At 48.4% G+C, this 19854-nt stretch overlaps 1 protein-coding gene across 1 annotated transcript in view; it reads right to left on the bottom strand.

Moving 5' to 3' along the window:
- Positions 1 to 19854, bottom strand: part of LOC137413598 (lysyl oxidase homolog 3-like) — a 91864-nt gene that overhangs the window by 38478 nt on the left and 33532 nt on the right. The window contains exon 11 of the mRNA XM_068099030.2: positions 2679 to 2848. Within this exon, the coding sequence (XP_067955131.2) occupies positions 2679 to 2848 (170 nt within the window). The remainder of the gene's footprint in view (positions 1 to 2678; positions 2849 to 19854) is intronic.

Here is a 19854-nt window from a genome sequence, read left to right as displayed (position 1 = left end):
GAGCTGCGGATGAAAGCCTTGTATGTGGTGAGGAGCTCAGGTGTGCCGAGGAAGGACTTCGCACGACGTAGGATGCCCAGTCGGCGACTGGCTTTGGAGGCCAGCTTGGAAATGTGGTTTTCCCAAGAAAGATCATGGCAGATAGTGAGACCCAAAAGCTTGAGCGACAGAACTTCTTGGAGAGGATTGTTGAGAAAGTAGATGGGAGGGTTGTCCAGTCGATCTTTTCGGAGAGACATAGTAAGAGTGTGAGATTTGTCCTCCCTTTGCTCGAGTTCTACAAACTGTATGTACGTGCTGAGGATTTTCCCATTCTGAGGAGACATGCACTGAAGTTTGCATCACTGTTTGGGACGACCTACAGCTGTGAGCAGTTCTTTTCAAAACTGACTCTTGCAAAGACTCGGTTTCGCTCAAGACTGACTGACCCAAACCTGCAAAACCAGCTGCGAGTAGCATCATCATCACTACCACCTGACACCAAACGCCTCGCCAAAGAGAAACAGTTCCAGCCATCGCATTAGGTGAGTCCGATATATGTATTCAATAATTTAGCATGGCGCTCGAAGGATGTTCTAAAAATCGAAATGGCCCTCGACAGGAAAAAGGTTCCCCACCCCTGCTTTAGATATTGTTGCTATCTGTAACCCTTATTGGTCAGATACGTTACAGTAACATTAAGGTAAGGAAGGTAGCACATTGACTTTGACCAGAAAGTCAGGGGTCGGTAAGGAATGTTGATTTCGGTCAGGGTACCAACATACAATGGCCTACTCGTTTGGATGTTAATGGCCATCACATAAGACGACTGTATGACCGCAAATTTTGTCAAAGCGTTCGGACAAAAGTTCTTAGTTGGATACTATTCCACCAGTAATTGAACGATTAATCCATAACTAAGAGTCGAGCACTACCGCTGAGGTATCCTGTCATCACAGGCCCTTTCCTATGAAATTGTAATCAATCGGGTGATGCAGCAACAAGTGTCAAATTTGCCTTTCCTAAATTCCTAGTTATGGTCATAGTTATTTATATTGGTTATTGAAATCTATTATTGGTTATTATTACTTGCAAAATCGAAGATTTTTCAAGTGTATTGGTCGGTTCCGTTTGTGGTTCTGTCTGTTTGTCTGTCTGTCTGTTGTTCTGTTTGTCACTGGCCTACAGGTCACAATTCTAAACCGATCGTCACAAAACTTCACCAAGTTGTATAAATCGTCCCAATTGAGAAGGTTATTGATTTTGAGGTCAAAGGTCATCTGGAGGTCAAATTTCTAAAATCGCCATTTTAAATCCGATTGACTTGAAAATTGAATAGCATTTGTATATCAAGTCACTAAATTGGGAAATGAACTATTTTTGAGGTCAAAAGGTCAAAGGTCAACGTCAGGTCAGTTTTTAAAAACCATCAATTTTCATCTAAAAAGCCGTCAATTCTCAACCGATTGACTTGAAAATTGAACAGCATTTGCATATCGAGTCACTAAATTGGGAAACATACTATTTTTTTTAGGTCAAAAGGTTAAAGGTCAACTCAAGGTCAAATTTTAAAAATCATCAATTTTCATCTAAAAAGCCGTCATATATTAATCTAAAAAGCCGTCAATGTTCATCCGATTGGCTTGAAAATTGAACAGCATTTGCACATTGTCACTAAATAGGGAAACCAACTATTTTTGAGGTCAAAAGGTCAACTCAAGGCCAACATTCCAAAATCATCATTTTCATCTGAAAAATCGTCAATTTTCTTCCTATTGACCCGAGCTTTGATCAAGATTGTCAATTTTAATCTTGATGAAATGGACAAGTTGCTGTATCAATGGAATTTTTTTTCTTGGGGAGGGGGGGGGGGCGTATTTTGCAAGCATCGTGCTCCGCATGACGTCTTCTTGTTTATTTATTTATTGGTTATTTATATTGGAAATGTAGTTAGCTATTTAAATTTTAAAGTAAGGTTCTATTCGTATTCATATTATTACCTCCATCATGTGCGATGGACGGAGCTTACGTTTTCATCCGTGAAATTTGGTGGACTGGTTGGGTGTTTGACAAGGGCGAAATGATTAGATTTTGCTGAAGATCCGGTAACTATCATTTTTTAAAAATTGATTACCATTGAGTGATCGGGCCAAAAACGATATACAACACGACATCTCGAAAATTGTGAAGGATTTGGATGAAACTTGGTAGGCAGGTTGGGTGCTTGACAAGGACGAATCGATTCGATTTTGGTGAAGATTCGAATCCGGATATGAGAATTTTTTTTTACTTTTTTAAAGAGATTCTCCATTTTCAATCCGGATACGAATTTTTTTTTTTATGAATGAGAAATGGGGCCAAAAATGATAGATAGCACAATATCTCAAAAAGTTGTGGATGGATTATGACAAAACCTGGTGGATGAGTTTGGTCGGTGACAAGAACAAACCAATTCGAATTTGGTTCAGGTGTGAATCCAGATCCGGCCTATCAGTGGGATAAAAAACATAAACTGTTCAGCCTGGGCAGAGGAATGCCCATCAGGATCTGAAATGGCTAAACGGCTGCATAACCTTACAGATATAAACATTTGTAATCTTGTACTGGACATAGTTTGCCGTCTCGATGGAGAGAGAATCATTGTTCAGGCCTTTGCAGTTATTTTTCCTTCTCTAGTTTCCTTCTTTGCGCCATTTCACCTGTGATGAGAAGCGGAGTAGACGTCGGCTGCCATAGGGCCAAGGTACGTAGCGGGCGGACTCGGATAGACAGCCCTCTTCCGCAGCACAGTCTAACATGTGCAGTGGACGGTCCTCGATGTATGCTGATCCCTGGACCAGGCTGGCGTTGATGAGAAGATCTGGTGCAGCTGGGGTGGAAGGTGATTGGACGTATTTTTAATGATTGTACAGTTATCAATCTTCATTATAAATTCAGTAAAACTGCGAAATCTATTGATGTTCATTATTTTATAGATCGAATGATATCCTTCACATACATTTCTTCGTAATTTAAACTTTTTTGTTACTTCTCATTTCATTATTTGATTGTTACTTGCCAAATCGAAGATTTTTCAAGTATATTGGTCGGTTGAGTTTGTTATTTTGAATGTCTATTTGTTGTTCTGTTTGTTTGTTTGTCACTCACCTACATGTCACAATTCTGAACCGATCGTCATGAAACTTCACCAGATGGTAGAGTTCGTCATAAGGAAGAAGTCTATTGATTTTGAGGTCAAAGGTCATTTGGAGGTCGAATTTCTGAAATTGTCATTTTTCATCCGATTGACTTGAAAATTGAACAGCATTTGCATATTGAGTCACTAAATTGGGAAGCCAACTATTTTTGAGGTCAAAGGTCAACTCAAGGTCAAACTTCTAAAATCATCGATTTTCTTCTGAAAAATCGTCAATTTTCATCCGATGGACCCGAGCTTTGATTAAGATCGTCAATTATAATCTTGATGAAATGGACAATTTGATGTATCCATGGCAACTTTTCATTTTGGGGAGGGTGGATTTTGAAAGCATCATGCTGTGCATGACGTCTCGTTGTTTATTCATTGATTTATTCCTCAAACGCCAACTCTGAGAACAACAGGTAACTAGGGTTAGTAGTCACAATCATTCGTGGGAGGCAAAAGATGCCCTGATGGCATCGAGTCAACCATTATGTGTTTACTACTGGCATCACATGTAGACCGAAGCAGGTGGAGAAGGTGAATTACCAACCCCTCCCCAATTGAATATCATGCATAATTTAGTTGGGTTTTTATCATTGTACTGTTTTGTCTGTGCGATCCTTATCCATCTGTGCCCCCTCCACCACACTCGAAGGTTTGTTGCCCTTCTAACCTTTTGTCCAGTTATTAAATAGAAAAATCACTTTCTCTGGAGACTCGCTCGAGTTCCTGATTATTAGAATCCAAATCCTTTGTGCAGATATATTCTTATTCATCTTCTTCCAGCCTTATTTGCACTTTCAACTTCTGGGATGCCTGTCCAGTATCCTCACTACTGATGCGCCAGCGGGATAGCTTTGACTCTTAGAGGTATGTGCACATGCACACCTCGGATGTTTAGCGCCTGGGTTTGAATCTTGGCCAAGCTATAAACTGCTATCCTGGTGTTTCGCAGGCAGGAAGCTACTACATCAATGTGTATGCCTTCCCTAGGAAGGAAGTTAAGCTCGGCTTCCCATCTGCCAGCATTATCTGGTGCACGTTAAAGATCTGACTGTGTCCTTTGTGAAGTGCAGGCCAGCTATCGCCCACCATGAACAAATTACAAATTCTATCTCTAACCAACAGGGGGCACTGCATCATATAGCTGTAGACCGATTCGGCCGACCGCTTCCGGAATGGAGCCCTCTATAGGTACCGCCATAGCTGCGGGCCATCCGCATTAGCTTTCTCGCTTTCACTGTGCTGAATCATTACTATTGCTGGAAATATCTCAAATAATTTATTGTAGATTTTGAATTGGTATCATCGCCAACTATGGACGCTTGGATGGATTATGTTTGTCAATGGTATAAACTAGACTTTCAAGGTAAATATGCCTGTATTACGATATTAAAACTACAACAAACTTGTCTTCCTTGTATCACGGTCAGATACAAGATATAGAGCTTGTAAATTTCCAACTGTGGCCCAGTTCTCTCTGTGTGATTGTTCCCTGTCCTTATAAATACTTTCCACGTCATTAATTTACAAAAAAACATCTAAACAATAACCATGAACCTGTGGGATGGCTTGACACAAGGTCCATGGCTTTGCCTTTGCCTTGGTCTCTATGGGAAAGAAATAAACGAAATATGCCAAACCTGTCAAAGTATATTTTACATCATTCATATGCTTAACCTAAATCTGCATAGATCTCTACATGTAATTTGTTCATTTGGGATCTGAATTAATATTGAGGTAAACGTTTGGAATTATCACATGAGCACCTCCCAGTCATTGCATCACTAACACTCCTAAAATTTCTTCCGCCAAGCCACGATAACGGGTCATTTCTGAGGGTAGCTGAGATTTACTGCTCGCATTAATCCAATGCAGGCATTCAACTATTTGCATGTTGATAATCATGATACATTTATGACTAGTGGGGTCACCCGTGGGAATCCCACGGGTATGGACGTGTGTGACATTTGGACATCTTGATTTACATGCTGCACATTAAATTTTACAAAATGGTTAAAATGGTGTAATGAACACAATTTATTTATTTCACATAATATGTGACCCCTCACTCCTCTCCACCCTCACGCCTCTCCAATGATACTCCTCCTCACGCTCCTCTCCAATACCTCCTCACGCTCCTCTCCAATACCTCCTCACGCTCCTCTCCAATACCTCCTCACGCTCCTCTCCAATACCTCCTCACGCTCCTCTCCAATACCTCCTCACGCTCCTCTCCAATACCTCCTCACGCTCCTCTCAAATCCCTCGCGCTCCTCTCAAATCCCTCGCGCTCCTCTCAAATCCCTCCGCGCTCGTCTCAAATCCCTCCGCGCTCCCCTCCAATCGCTCCGCGCACCTCTCCAACCGTTCCGCACCCCTCTCCAACCGCTCCTCGCACCCCTCTCCAACCGCTCCTCGCACCCCTCTCCAACCGCTCCTCGCACCCCTCTCCAACCGCTCCTCGCACCCCTCTCCAACCCCTCCTCGCACCCCTCTCCAACCCCTCCTCGCACCCCTCTCCAACACCTCCTCGCACCCCTCTCCAACACCTCCTCGCACCCCTCTCCAACACCTCCTCGCACCCCTCTCCAACACCTCCTCGCACCCCTCTCCAACACCTCCTCGCACCCCTCTCCAACACCTCCTCGCACCCCTCTCCAACACCTCCTCGCACCCCTCTCCAACACCTCCTCGCACCCCTCTCCAACACCTCCTCGCACCCCTCTCCAACACCTCCTCGCACCCCTCTCCAACACCACCTCGCACCCCTCTCCCACACCTCCTCGCACCCCTCTCCCACACCTCCTCGCACCCCTCTCCCACACCTCCTCGCACCCCTCTCCCACACCTCCTCGCACCCCTCTCCCACACCTCCTCGCACCCCTCTCCAACACCTCCTCGCACCCCTCTCCAACACCTCCACGCACCCCTCTCCAACACCTCCACGCACCCCTCTCCAACACCTCCACGCACCCCTCTCCAACACCTCCTCGCACCCCTCTCCAACACCTCCTCGCACCCCTCTCCAACACCTCCTCGCACCCCTCTCCAACACCTCCTCGCACCCCTCTCCAACACCTCCTCGCACCCCTCTCCAACACCTCCTCGCACCCCTCTCCCACACCTCCTCGCACCCCTCTCCCACACCTCCTCGCACCCCTCTCCAACACCTCCTCGCACCCCTCTCCAACACCTCCTCGCACCCCTCTCCCACACCTCCTCGCACCCCTCTCCCACACCTCCTCGCACCCCTCTCCAACCGCTCCTCGCACCCCTCTCCAACCGCTCCTCGCACCCCTCTCCAACCGCTCCTCGCACCCCTCTCCAACCGCTCCTCGCACCCCTCTCCAACCCCTCCTCGCACCCCTCTCCAACCCCTCCTCGCACCCCTCTCCAACACCTCCTCGCACCCCTCTCCAACACCTCCTCGCACCCCTCTCCAACACCTCCTCGCACCCCTCTCCAACACCTCCTCGCACCCCTCTCCAACACCTCCTCGCACCCCTCTCCAACACCTCCTCGCACCCCTCTCCAACACCTCCTCGCACCCCTCTCCAACACCTCCTCGCACCCCTCTCCAACACCTCCTCGCACCCCTCTCCAACACCTCCTCGCACCCCTCTCCAACACCACCTCGCACCCCTCTCCCACACCTCCTCGCACCCCTCTCCCACACCTCCTCGCACCCCTCTCCCACACCTCCTCGCACCCCTCTCCCACACCTCCTCGCACCCCTCTCCCACACCTCCTCGCACCCCTCTCCAACACCTCCTCGCACCCCTCTCCAACACCTCCACGCACCCCTCTCCAACACCTCCACGCACCCCTCTCCAACACCTCCACGCACCCCTCTCCAACACCTCCTCGCACCCCTCTCCAACACCTCCTCGCACCCCTCTCCAACACCTCCTCGCACCCCTCTCCAACACCTCCTCGCACCCCTCTCCAACACCTCCTCGCACCCCTCTCCCACACCTCCTTGCACCCCTCTCCCACACCTCCTCGCACCCCTCTCCCACACCTCCTCGCACCCCTCTCCCACACCCCTCTCCAACACCTCCTCGCACCCCTCTCCCACACCTCCTCGCACCCCTCTCCCACACCTCCTCGCACCCCTCTCCCACACCTCCTCGCACCCCTCTCCCACACCTCCTCGCACCCCTCTCCCACACCTCCTCGCACCCCTCTCCCACACCTCCTCGCACCCCTCTCCAACACCTCCTCGCACCCCTCTCCAACACCTCCTCGCACCCCTCTCCAACACCTCCTCGCACCCCTCTCCAACACCTCCTCGCACCCCTCTCCAACACCTCCTCGCACCCCTCTCCAACACCTCCTCGCACCCCTCTCCAACACCTCCTCGCACCCCTCTCCACCACCTCCTCGCACCCCTCTCCAACACCTCCTCGCACCCCTCTCCAACACCTCCTCGCACCCCTCTCCAACACCTCCTCGCACCCCTCTCCAACACCTCCTCGCACCCCTCTCCACCACCTCCTCGCACCCCTCTCCAACACCTCCTCGCACCCCTCTCCAACACCTCCTCGCACCCCTCTCCAACACCTCCTCGCACCCCTCTCCAACACCTCCTCGCACCCCTCTCCAACACCTCCTCGCACCCCTCTCCAACACCTCCTCGCACCCCTCTCCAACACCTCCTCGCACCCCTCTCCAACACCTCCTCGCACCCCTCTCCAACACCTCCTCGCACCCCTCTCCAACACCTCCTCGCACCCCTCTCCAACACCTCCTCGCACCCCTCTCCAACACCTCCTCGCACCCCTCTCCAACACCTCCTCGCACCCCTCTCCAACACCTCCTCGCACCCCTCTCCAACACCTCCTCGCACCCCTCTCCAACACCTCCTCGCACCCCTCTCCAACACCTCCTCGCACCCCTCTCCAACACCTCCTCGCACCCCTCTCCAACACCTCCTCGCACCCCTCTCCACCACCTCCTCGCACCCCTCTCCACCACCTCCTCGCACCCCTCTCCACCACCTCCTCGCACCCCTCTCCACCACCTCCTCGCACCCCTCTCCACCACCTCCTCGCACCCCTCTCCAACACCTCCTCGCACCCCTCTCCACCACCTCCTCGCACCCCTCTCCACCACCTCCTCGCACCCCTCTCCAACACCTCCTCGCACCCCTCTCCAACACCTCCTCGCACCCCTCTCCAACACCTCCTCGCACCCCTCTCCAACACCTCCTCGCACTCCTCTCCAACACCTCCTCGCACTCCTCTCCAACACCTCCTCGCACTCCTCTCCAACACCTCCTCGCACTCCTCTCCAACACCTCCTCGCACTCATCTACAACCCCTCACACTCATCTACAACCCCTCACACTCATCTACAACCCCTCACACTCCTCTACAACTCCTCACACTCCTCTACAACCCCTCACACTCCTCTCTACAACCCCTCACACTCCTCTACAACCCCTCACACTCCTCTCTACAACCCCTCACTCTCCGCTCCAATCGGCCATCACTCTCCGCTCCAATCGGCCCTCACTCTCCGCTCCAATCGGCCCTCACTCTCCGCTCCAATCGGCCCTCACTCTCCGCTCCAATCGGCCCTCACTCTCCGCTCCAATCGGCCCTCACTCTCCGCTCCAATCGGCCCTCACTCTCCGCTCCAATCGGCCCTCACTCTCCGCTCCAATCGGCCCTCACTCTCCGCTCCAATCGGCCCTCACTCTCCGCTCCAATCGGCCCTCACTCTCCGCTCCAATCGGAACTCGCTCTCCGCTCCAATCGGCCCTCGCTCTCCGCTCCAATCGGCCCTCGCTCTCCGCTCCAATCGGCCCTCGCTCTCCGCTCCAATCGGCCCTCGCTCTCCGCTCCAATCGGCCCTCGCTCTCCGCTCCAATCGGCCCTCGCTCTCCGCTCCAATCGGCCCTCGCTCTCCGCTCCAATCGGCCCTCGCTCTCCGCTCCAATCGGCCCTCGCTCTCCGCTCCAATCGGCCCTCGCTCTCCGCTCCAATCGGCCCTCGCTCTCCGCTCCAATCGGCCCTCGCTCTCCGCTCCAATCGGCCCTCGCTCTCCGCTCCAATCGGCCCTCGCTCTCCGCTCCAATCGGCCCTCGCTCTCCGCTCCAATCGGCCCTCGCTCTCCGCTCTAATCGGCCCTCGCTCTCCGCTCCAATCGGCCCTGACTCTCCGCTCCAATCGGCCCTAGCTCTCCGCTCCAATCGGCCCTCGCTCTCCGCTCCAATCGGCCCTCGCTCTCCGCTCCAATCGGTCCTCGCTCTCCGCTCCAATCGGCCCTCGCTCTCCGCTCCAATCGGCCCTCGCTCTCCGCTCCAATCGGCCCTCGCTCTCCGCTCCAATCGGCCCTCGCTCTCCGCTCCAATCGGCCCTCGCTCTCCGCTCCAATCGGCCCTCGCTCTCCGCTCCAATCGGCCCTCGCTCTCCGCTCCAATCGGCCCTCGCTCTCCGCTCCAATCGGCCCTCGCTCTCCGCTCCAATCGGCCCTCGCTCTCCGCTCCAATCGGCCCTCGCTCTCCGCTCCAATCGGCCCTCGCTCTCCAACCCCTCGCTCCTCGCTCTCCAACCCCTCGCTCCTCGCTCTCCAACCCCTCGCTCCTCGTTCTCCAACCCCTCGCTCCTCGCTCTCCAACCCCTCGCTCCTCGCTCTCCAACCCCTCGCTCCTCGCTCTCCAACCCCTCGCTCCTCAACCCCTCGCTCCTCGCTCTCCAACGCCTCGCTCCTCGCTCTCCAACCCCTCGCTCCTCGCTCTCCAACGCCTCGCTCCTCGCTCTCCAACGCCTCGCTCCTCGCTCTCCAACCCCTCGCTCCTCGCTCTCCAACCCCTAGCTCCTCGCTCTCCAACCCCTAGCTCCTCGCTCTCCAACCCCTATCTCCTCGCTCTCCAACCCCTCGCTCCTCGCTCTCCAACCCCTCGCTCCTCGCTCTCCAACCCCTCGCTCCTCGCTCTCCAACCCCTCGCTCCTCGCTCTCCAACCCCTCCTCGCACTCCAACCCCTCGCTCCTCACTCTCCAACCCATAGCTCCTCGCTCTCCAACCCCTATCTCCTCGCTCTCCAACCCCTCGCTCTCCAACCCCTCGCTCTCCAACCCCTCGCTCCTCACTCTCCAACCCCTCGCTCCTCACTCTCCAACCCCTCGCTCCTCACTCTCCAACCCCTCGCTCCTCACTCTCCAACCCCTCGCTCCTCACTCTCCAACCCCTCGCTCCTCACTCTCCAACCCCTCGCTCCTCACTCTCCAACCCCTCGCCCTCACTCTCCAACCCCTCGCTCCACTCCAACCCTCCTCACCGTTGTTGCAGCAGCATTCTGTGCGGTTCTCCCGTCTCGTGCGGTCTCTGTGCGGTTCTCCGGTCTCGTGCGGTCTCTATGCGGTTCTTGCTACATCCTGTTCAAGTCTGCATTGACGTTCATCGACGGACTCGTTCGCCTGTCTCATTCGTTTTCTTGCTACATCCTGTTCAAGTCTGCGTTCTTCATCGATCGTCTCATTCATTTTGGAAATGGAAGTTTCCACCTCCACGCAACGCATGAATTGTCACGATCTTCAAGAGGAAGTGTCTCGTAATTATCAAATGACGAATGGCAAGTAAATTACATTGTGAAAATTAAAGATTTCAAATAAACCTATTTAAAGTGTATGTGCACATAACTAATTTTAAAAAAACGAAGAAATATCTCTCGGTAATTTCCTGAAACATATTTACTTCCGGATAATAATGTTGAATGAAATAAGTAAGAACGAAGATATGTATGTCGTTTTTGTGCCGACTCTCATAAAAGGTAAAAGTAATATATCTTAACGGAAAAGAAAAAGCGAATTTTTAATATATGTCGACATTTTCCCCAACTGTTATTTTAGGCGGTGTATTTTCGTGTTTCATCATGGCGCGATTTTTATAAATACTGTATATCTCTGTATTTTCCCGCGTGTGTGTGAATGTTCTCAATTATTTCTGACACCGAGTCTAAAACCATCGATAAAAATTAAATCAGATGGTGAATTCGAGATAAAATCGTGAGGGTGACTCTCAATGAATGGGCTTTAGTTTACAGGCGTTTGAGAATTCATTTCGTTCTATAAACGGCAACTTTCATCGGATTTTCTTCCCGTTTTTTTTCAACCGAGTCTAAAACTATGTTAGCGACTGTGAAAAATGAAATGATGTATCGAATTTGATTTGAAATAAAACTGGGAGAGAGAGCAAGACACCACGGGCCTACAAAACAGGCCTCAAAGCTATGCGAGTTAATAAAATGGTGGATATTTGTTTATAATTATATGAAGCCTCTCCCAGAATGGGTGGAGCTATGGGTGGAGCTACTCTGCAAACCGAGTAAGCCACACCCCGGACAGACGCCCAACAGACAGACAGACAGACAGAATCATCTACGGCTATTATGATACATTTATGATGGTGGTGGCTACTAGTGTATGGATTATAATTTTTGATATTACAACTTGCAAGTTCGACGACTATACTTAGTTTGAGTCACATTATTGGTTACGCTAAATTTCTGACGTACAGCGAGTCCACCAGTACCAAAGCCAAGTCCATATTCATTTTGCATTGACTGCATTACGAAACTAGAACGGCACTCGGTAGAGTGCATACCTCCGCCAGGCTGAACAGTTTATGTTTTGTATCCCACTTATAGGCCGAATCCGAATCGTCCTTGTCATATACGCTACCTCACTGCCAAATTTCGTTTGAATCCATCAACAACTTTTTGAGATATCTTGTTCACAGACAAAGAAACAGAGACAGACAGACAAACAAATGAAAAATCACTCATAGAGCGACACTTGGCAAACGAGAACAAAGTAGAATGGCACTCAGGGAGAGCATCCTTTTGACCCCTAAAATAATTGGTGGTTGAATTCGGTGACCTGATATGCAAATTGTCTTCAAATTTTAAGTTAATTGGATGAAAACTAAAAATTTTAGAAATTAGGCCTATGTTGACCTCTTGGCCTATGTTGACCTAAAAAATAGTTGGTGGTTGGTTTCAGTAAGCTGATATGCAAATCCCATTCAAATTCCAAGTCAATCGGATGAAAATTGAGGATTTTAAGAAATTTGAAAAAAGCGGTTGACCTTTGGCCTATGTGATCTTTTGGCCTATAGCGATGTTCACTGTTTATAAACAAACCCACCATATCCGCGCATGCGCAGCAGCCTGGTTGGCAAAAGTGCTGTGTTTTCGTTTTGCACAATGGCATCGCTCGACACACATGTGATCGTTTCGGAGTATTTTAATAGTCTTGACACTGTTGCAAAATCTCGGTACAAATCGAAGTTGAGTTATAGGAATGGCGAGGATATTATATTCTTCCGGATCCATTTGCATTGAAAGGATGGCAAAACAATCCATCTTGCTGGCCAGATTTGAACTACGGCGACGTGTACACGTACTTGATTGACACACCGGGTATCTACACAAGGGAGTCACTGAAGGCATTCAGGTCACTAGAGGCATACAATTTTTTTTAAGTGGTCATGTGAAGCCACTGTGGTATCATGCGATCGGGAATGATGTACCATTCTGCTTTATCAAAGGCAAAGTCATACCATCACAGCGTCTCAACAACAAACCTCATGAGGCCTAGGTGTGTGTGGGGAAGAAGGAAGAACTGCCACTGCCACTCTGCCACTAGAACTGCCACTTTAAAACTGCTGGCAGTGATGACCGGTTTACTTGCACCCACTTTTGCTACAACCCCACTTTCATTGGACATGCTTTGACACAACCCCCTTTGATACAACCCCGATACACAGACACACACACACACACACACACACTCCCCCCCCCCCCCCCGCACACACACACACACACACACACTCCCTCCCCCCCCCCCCCCCCACACACACACACACACACATATCCACCCCACCAACACCCACACACACATCCACACACACACATCCCCCCCCACACACAAACACATCCCCACATGCATACACACACCAACACACACACACACATACACACATCCCCAGACCCCCCCCCCCCCACACACACCCTCGCCCCCCACCATACACACACACACACACACATCCCTCCCTCCCCTCCCCCCCGCACCCACACCCACACACACATCCACACGTCAATCCATGCCCTGATTGCAGAAAAAGCCATTTTAAAAAGAAAATTAACCTGAAATTGCAGAGACAGAATTATCTATTTTATCTGAGAAGCCAAACGATTCTTCTTCTTCTTTAGTTTCTCACAACTTTGTGTGAAATGCCATCAAGTTAAAAAAAAAAGTCAGAATGCTTCGACTTCGAGACCGTACATGGAGAGTGGCTCTGGAATTCTATAGAAACTTATTCCCGAGTTCTTTTCAAAATAAATTGTGCAATTAACAACACCGCAGCTCACAGGCATTGTCCTTGAAATTGTGTCACGTCATTGATCGTAAAACTTCACCACTTAGAGACGGCCAGCATGGTTGGTGTTTTGCCAACCAAAACAAAGAGCGCGGTCACGTGATCGGGTACGTGACGTCACGGTAAACATCGCAATAGTGCATTATGATATGTAAGAAAAAGGGCTGGCGCTCGATTTTTGTGCCAAAAGTGATTTTTTTGCAGTTTTGTCAACTTTAGGGGGTAAATGAAAAGGAAAATTAGGGGTTGAATTTTTTCGCGAACTTTTCGGGTATTTTGGGGGGCCTTTTAGGGGGGGTGACCCCCAAAAATTGCACAATCTATATCTCGGCTCCTAGACATGCTAGCTTCATAATCTTGGTGTCTAGGATAGGGTTTCTGGGTGCACCGAGTTCAATCATGTTGTTTATGAGGTGATCTGAGGTCAAGGTCATTGGCTCAAGGTCACCACAGGGTCATAAATGGCTCCAAAAGGTAAAATTAGCTAAAATAACTGAATTATATCGTATAGTACCACTTTATATAGGTTTTTTTGGGTGAGGAATTCAGTCGTGACATCCTTTTCGACATTCGCGGTCAACCCCTACTTTTTCGGTTGGTTCACCCCACAAGTCTACTAAAACCGCAAAAATCAGTTTGGGGAAAAAAATCATCCAACAGGCCTTTTTATTACATATCATAATGCACTATATCCTGGCTAAATGCCAAAACGTTGATGTAGCCATATTTTGCTTATCTTTTTCTTCTTTATTTCCAGGTGTGTCGCTGTATTGCTGTGAACGTGTCCATGAAGTGAAGCTCTGAGCATTTCAACCTGCCTTCTGCAATGTCGGAACAAAAATCTGAAGAAATAAGGATTTGCATCATTTGCAAAGAGGGAGACTCTGTGAATAACAAACTTGTTGATGAACATGATATATCACTCGTGCGAGATCTAAAAGAAAGGGTTGTAGAGCGGGCTAGTCTAGGTGATGTGAACCTCAAATCGCTGGCAGATCATTTAAGTAGCTTGTCGGAGTCAGATTTACGTAATGTCTCTTATCACAGCAAGTGTCGCAAACCTCTTGCAAATAAGGCCAACTTAGAGATGTGTAGAAAACGCGCTCGTTCCCAAACACAAACGTCTTCTCATGCATCCTCTACCTCCGATGTAGTGCCAATGGCTCCAAAACGTGGACGGCCACCCAAGACAGAGAAATCTGACGCAGCAATTAGGCCTCTAAGACAGAAAGGTTGTAAGGTGCTTCCGAAGGAAAAGAAATGTATGTTCTCCACATGTTCATTTTGTCCAAAATCATCACAAGGGCTGCATAGAGTAGTATCGGATTCTATGGGTCAACGACTTCTAGCATTCAAAGAGGCTACCGAGGATGACTTAGTCAGATCGAGTCTAGCTGAACTGTCGGACTCTGGAGATGCATCAGCATTAGAAAAGTACTACCATCGAGACTGTATCAGGGTTGCAGACAGACATGGCAAGGAACGGGGAGATAGCGATGCATATAGACATGTGAGAAATGTGTGTGATGCTGAGTTTGTTGTGTATGTGAGAGATTCCCTAAGTATAGATGACTGTGTCCTTAGCATGAATCAGTTAAACAACTTTTACATCAACCTGTTGAAGGAGAAGAAAATTCATGAGGAGAGAAGTGACAATCACAAGAAGCACCCGTAGGAATTGATTGAACAGCATGTGCCAGAGGTTGAATTTGTTGAGCCTCCCAATCCTACTCACAGCCACAGAGTTATGAGGAAGAAGTCAGTGGGGCAAGCCATTGAGTTTGCAACTGCAGACACAGATGCATGGGTTCTCATTGATCTATCTCGTGCCCTGAGGAAGGAGGTTCTCCGTGCAAGAGACTGGAAATTCACAGGCGACTTCAATAACTTTGAAAATCCCCCTATGCTAGAGTTTTTAATAATGCATATCATGTATGGCTCTGAAGCTAGAATAATCTCAGGACAGCGTGAAGCAGAAGTGAAGAAGAATGTGGATGTTGTGTGCCAGCTGATAGTGCAGAGCTCAAGACGTCACAGACAAGTCAAGTTGAAGACTTCTCATGGGTTCAAAAAAACAGTGGAAACCCCGCTCTCAATTGGCCTTCCCCTAGCAATTCATTCCCGTATACGTGATCAAAACCTTGTCTCTACGTTGTCCACGGTGTACATAGGAAGTGACTACCAACACATACTCAATCTTCAGAAGAGGGTGGAGTTCGCAGTGCAGCAGCGGATGTTGTCAACTGGAGGGTACTGCTTCCCAGACTTTGTCAAACGAAATGTCCCTCTCTGGTTTGCTATAGACAACATTGACTTTCTAGAAAACACAGCATATGGACAGAACACCTTTCACGAGATGTTGCTGGTGCTCTTCCAGCGGGATGAAGATGGAGAACTCATCAACCAACCACTGCAGATCCCTGCCAAGCCCCCTCAGAAACCCCTCCAAATGCAAATCAATTACCGAGACGAGCCTGAGATCAAACTGACTCCAATCAGGTTCCCCAGTTACCCTTTCAGCCGGGAAGTGGACCTACTAAAAAAGTACTCGAAGTTCACCCACACATGGGCATTAGCCAACCTACTCGCCAATACACCCCTGCCTAAGGCACCTGACACTGATGATGGTGGAGGAGATGCTGGAGATGCTGGAGATGCCACAGATGCTGCAGATGTTGGAGATTCCAGAGATGCTGCAGATGCTGGAGATGCCACAGATGCTGCAGATGTTGGAGATTCCAGAGATGCTGCAGATGTTGGAGATTCCAGAGATGCTGCAGATGTTGGAGATTCCAGAGATGCTACAGATGTTGGAGATTCCAGAGCTACTGCAGATGTTGGAGATTCCAGATATGTTGCAGATGTTGGAGATGTCAGTGATGCTGCAGATGTTGGAGACAAAACCGAGATGATTTTAGAAGTAACAGAAAGAAGGGGGAAGAAAAGATTGAAGAAAGAAGACGTGATGCCAACTTGGGCAGCCACGCAGCACCTCCTCATAAAAAATCAGAATGGCAACCAGCTACCGACAAAAACCAATGTGGAAGTTGTGGCACCGCTGTTTCGAACATCACCCACTGATTATGGTACTCTTTACAATGTTCTTTGTTTGGCACAAGACATATCGGCGGTGGTTGTTGGTCCTGAAAGAAGAACTCTGATCACTCTTGATCTCGACCTCTATCAAAGGGCACTTCAGCTGAAGGAGTCTGTCAAGAACAAGAACTGGGTCCTGAGGGCTGGACTTCTCCACGTCATTTTTGCTGTACTTCATGGACTTGGCAAAACATCAGAGGGGAGTGGCCAAGACACCGTAGCAGTAGACGCAGGTATCTATTCTTCAGCAGCGCTGAGAGGGATATACAGTGGCAAGAGCTACAAGCGAGGTGTGGAATACCACATCATGAATGCTCTCGCCATCCTCTTGCTTAAACTGGACATCGTCATCGGAGAACTACCTCCAAGTTGCCTCAAGGGACTGTGTGTAGCATTGCGTAGAACCCTCCATGAGCGTGACCCAGAAATGGTATCCATCCACGAAGACCAAGGAGCTACTATTCAGAAAATATCCAACAGGAAGAGGCTTCAATTGGAGGTGGGGAGATGAGTCAGTTCTTTGACAATTACCTCGAGCAGGTTGAGGCTCTTCTCGAAATCATTGCAGCGGCGAGGTCGAGAGACTGGGAAGGCTGCCTGGCTGCTATTGAGAAAAACACAAAATACTTCCATTTCCATGGCCTGGTCAACTACGCAAGACTAATGCCTCCACATTTGGCCCAGATGTATCAGCTGAAAGACGATGATCCTACAACATGGGAAGCCCTCAAGAATGGTGACTTTGTTGTGACCAAGTCTATGCAGGCATTCTGCAACCTCTTCACAGACCAGGGGTTGGAGCAGGAGATCAAACTTCTCAAGAAGCATGGTGCACTGCCTGGCATCACACAGGACGAAGCTGCTCTCGACAGGTTTGTGACCCTGTGGTGACCTTGAGCCTATGACCTTGACCTCAGATCATCTTGTAAACATCATAATTGAACTCGGCACCCCAGAAACCCTATCCTAGACACCAAGATCATGAAGCTAGCATGTCTAGGAGCCGAGATATAGATTTTGCAATTTTTGGGGGTTCCCCCCCCTGAAGGGCCCCCAATACCCCAAAAGTTAGCGAACAAATTCAACCCCTAATTTCTCTGTAAATTTACCCCCCAAAGTTGACTAAACTGCAAAAAAATCACTTTTGGCACAAAAAATTGAGCGTCATGACATATCATAATGCACTACTACGTTGATCTCAAAAAAAGTTGCTGGTTGAATTCATATAGTTGAAATGTTAATCCAATTCAAATTTCAAGTCAATCGGATGAAAATTGAGGATTTTAGAAATTTGAAAAGGTTGTTGACATTTCGGCCTATTTTGATCTCCAAAACAGTTGGTGGTTGAATTCAGTTAGCTGATATGCAAATCCTATTCAAATTTCATGTCAATCGGATGAAAATTGAGGATTTTTGAAATTTGAAATGGTCGTGGACCTTTGACCTAAGTTGATATTTTGGCTTATGTTGATCTCAAAATAGTTGGTGGTTGAATTCAGTTTGCTGATATGAAAATCCCATTCAAATTTTAAGTCAATCGGATGAAAATTGAGGATTTTAGAAATTTTAAATGGTTGTTGACCTTTGGCCTATGTTGACCTTTTGGCCTATGCTGATCTCAAAAATAGATGGTGGTTGAATTCAGTTAGCTGATATGAAAATCCTATTCAAATTTCAAGTCATTCGGATGAAAATTGCAGATTTTAGTAATTCGAGAGAAGTGGTTGACGTTTGGCCTATGTTGACCTTTTGACCTTTCGACCTCAAATATATTGGATTTTGTCGGACAAAGAACTCTACCATTTGGTAAAGTTTCGTGAAGATCGGTTTCAAATTGTCACTCGTAGGCAAGTATAAGACAGACAGACAAACACACAAACCGGAGTGATCAACGTACTTGTGTAAAAATGTTTTTTTTGCCAAGTAACATACAGACAGACAGGGGTGAAAACATAACCTGCGTCCACCTTCGGTGGCGGAGGTTATAATTGCTAGAATCAAGAGTTAGATTTAGGATCTAGAGTCTATGTCGAGTAAGGATTAACATTACAAGTCAAGTTTAACTGTTATAGCATAGTCTAATGCTTGGCCTGTAACAGTAAGTCTAACAAAGTTACTTCTGCAAACCAGTGTAATGACAATGTGAATATGGCTGGTAGTGGTAGTTTGTCCCTACGTTGGAAAATGCAGGTTAACCAAAGAATTATGATTTTTCAAAACTCACTCGGCTATTGGCATTTGGACTGAAGCGTTTGCGGTTGATACTTTTCAGCCAATGCGACAGTTTTGCAGCAGAGTTTTCAGCAAAGTTTTCAGCCACTGGGACAGATTTGCAACAGAGTTTTTCAGCAGAGTTTTCAGCCACTGCGACAGTTTTTCAGCAGAGTTTTCAGCAAAGTTTTCAGCCACTGCAACGGTTTTCAGCAAAGTTTTCAGCCACTGCGAAGGTTTTCAGCAGAGTTTTCAGCCACCGTGACAGTTTTGCAGCAGAGTTTTCAGCAACATTTTCAGCCACTGTGACAGTTTTGCAGCAGAATTTGCAGCAGAGTTGTCAGCAAGGTTTTCAGCCACTGCGACAGTTTTGCAGCAGAATTTGCAGCAACGTTTTCAGCAAAGTTTTCAGCCACCGGGACAGTTTTGCAGCAAAGTTTTCAGCAAATTTTTCAGCCACTGTGACAGTTTTGCAGCAGAGTTTTCAGCAAAGTTTTCAGCCACTGCGACAGTTTTGCAGCACAGTTTTCAGCAAAATTTTCAGCCACTGCGACAGTTTTGCAGCAGAGTTTTGCAGCAGAGTTTTCAGCAAAGTTTTCAGCCACCACGACAGTTTTCAGGAAAGTTTTCAGCCACTGCGACAGTTTTGCAGCAGGGTTTTCAGCAAAGTTTTCAGCCACTGCGACAGTTTTGCAGCAGAGTTTTCAGCCACTGCGACAGTTTTGCAGCAAAGTTTTGCAGCAGGGTTTTCAGCAAAGTTTTCAGCCACTGCGACAGTTTTGCATCAGAGTTTTCAGCAAAGTTTTCAGCCACTGCGACAGTTTTGCAGCAGGGTTTTCAGCAAAGCTTTCAGCCACTGCAACAGTTTTGCAGCAGAGTTTTCAGCCACTGCGACAGTTTTGCAGCAGAGTTTTGCAGCAGGGTTTTCAGCAAAGTTTTCAGCCACTGCGACAGTTTTGCATCAGAGTTTTCAGCAAAGTTTTCAGCCACTGTGACA

Source organism: Myxine glutinosa, chromosome 1 (genome assembly GCF_964187855.1).
Source record: "Myxine glutinosa chromosome 1, kmMyxGlut1.1, whole genome shotgun sequence".
Classification (NCBI taxonomy): Eukaryota; Metazoa; Chordata; class Myxini; order Myxiniformes; family Myxinidae; genus Myxine; species Myxine glutinosa.
This window is presented reverse-complemented; position numbering and strand designations above follow the sequence as displayed.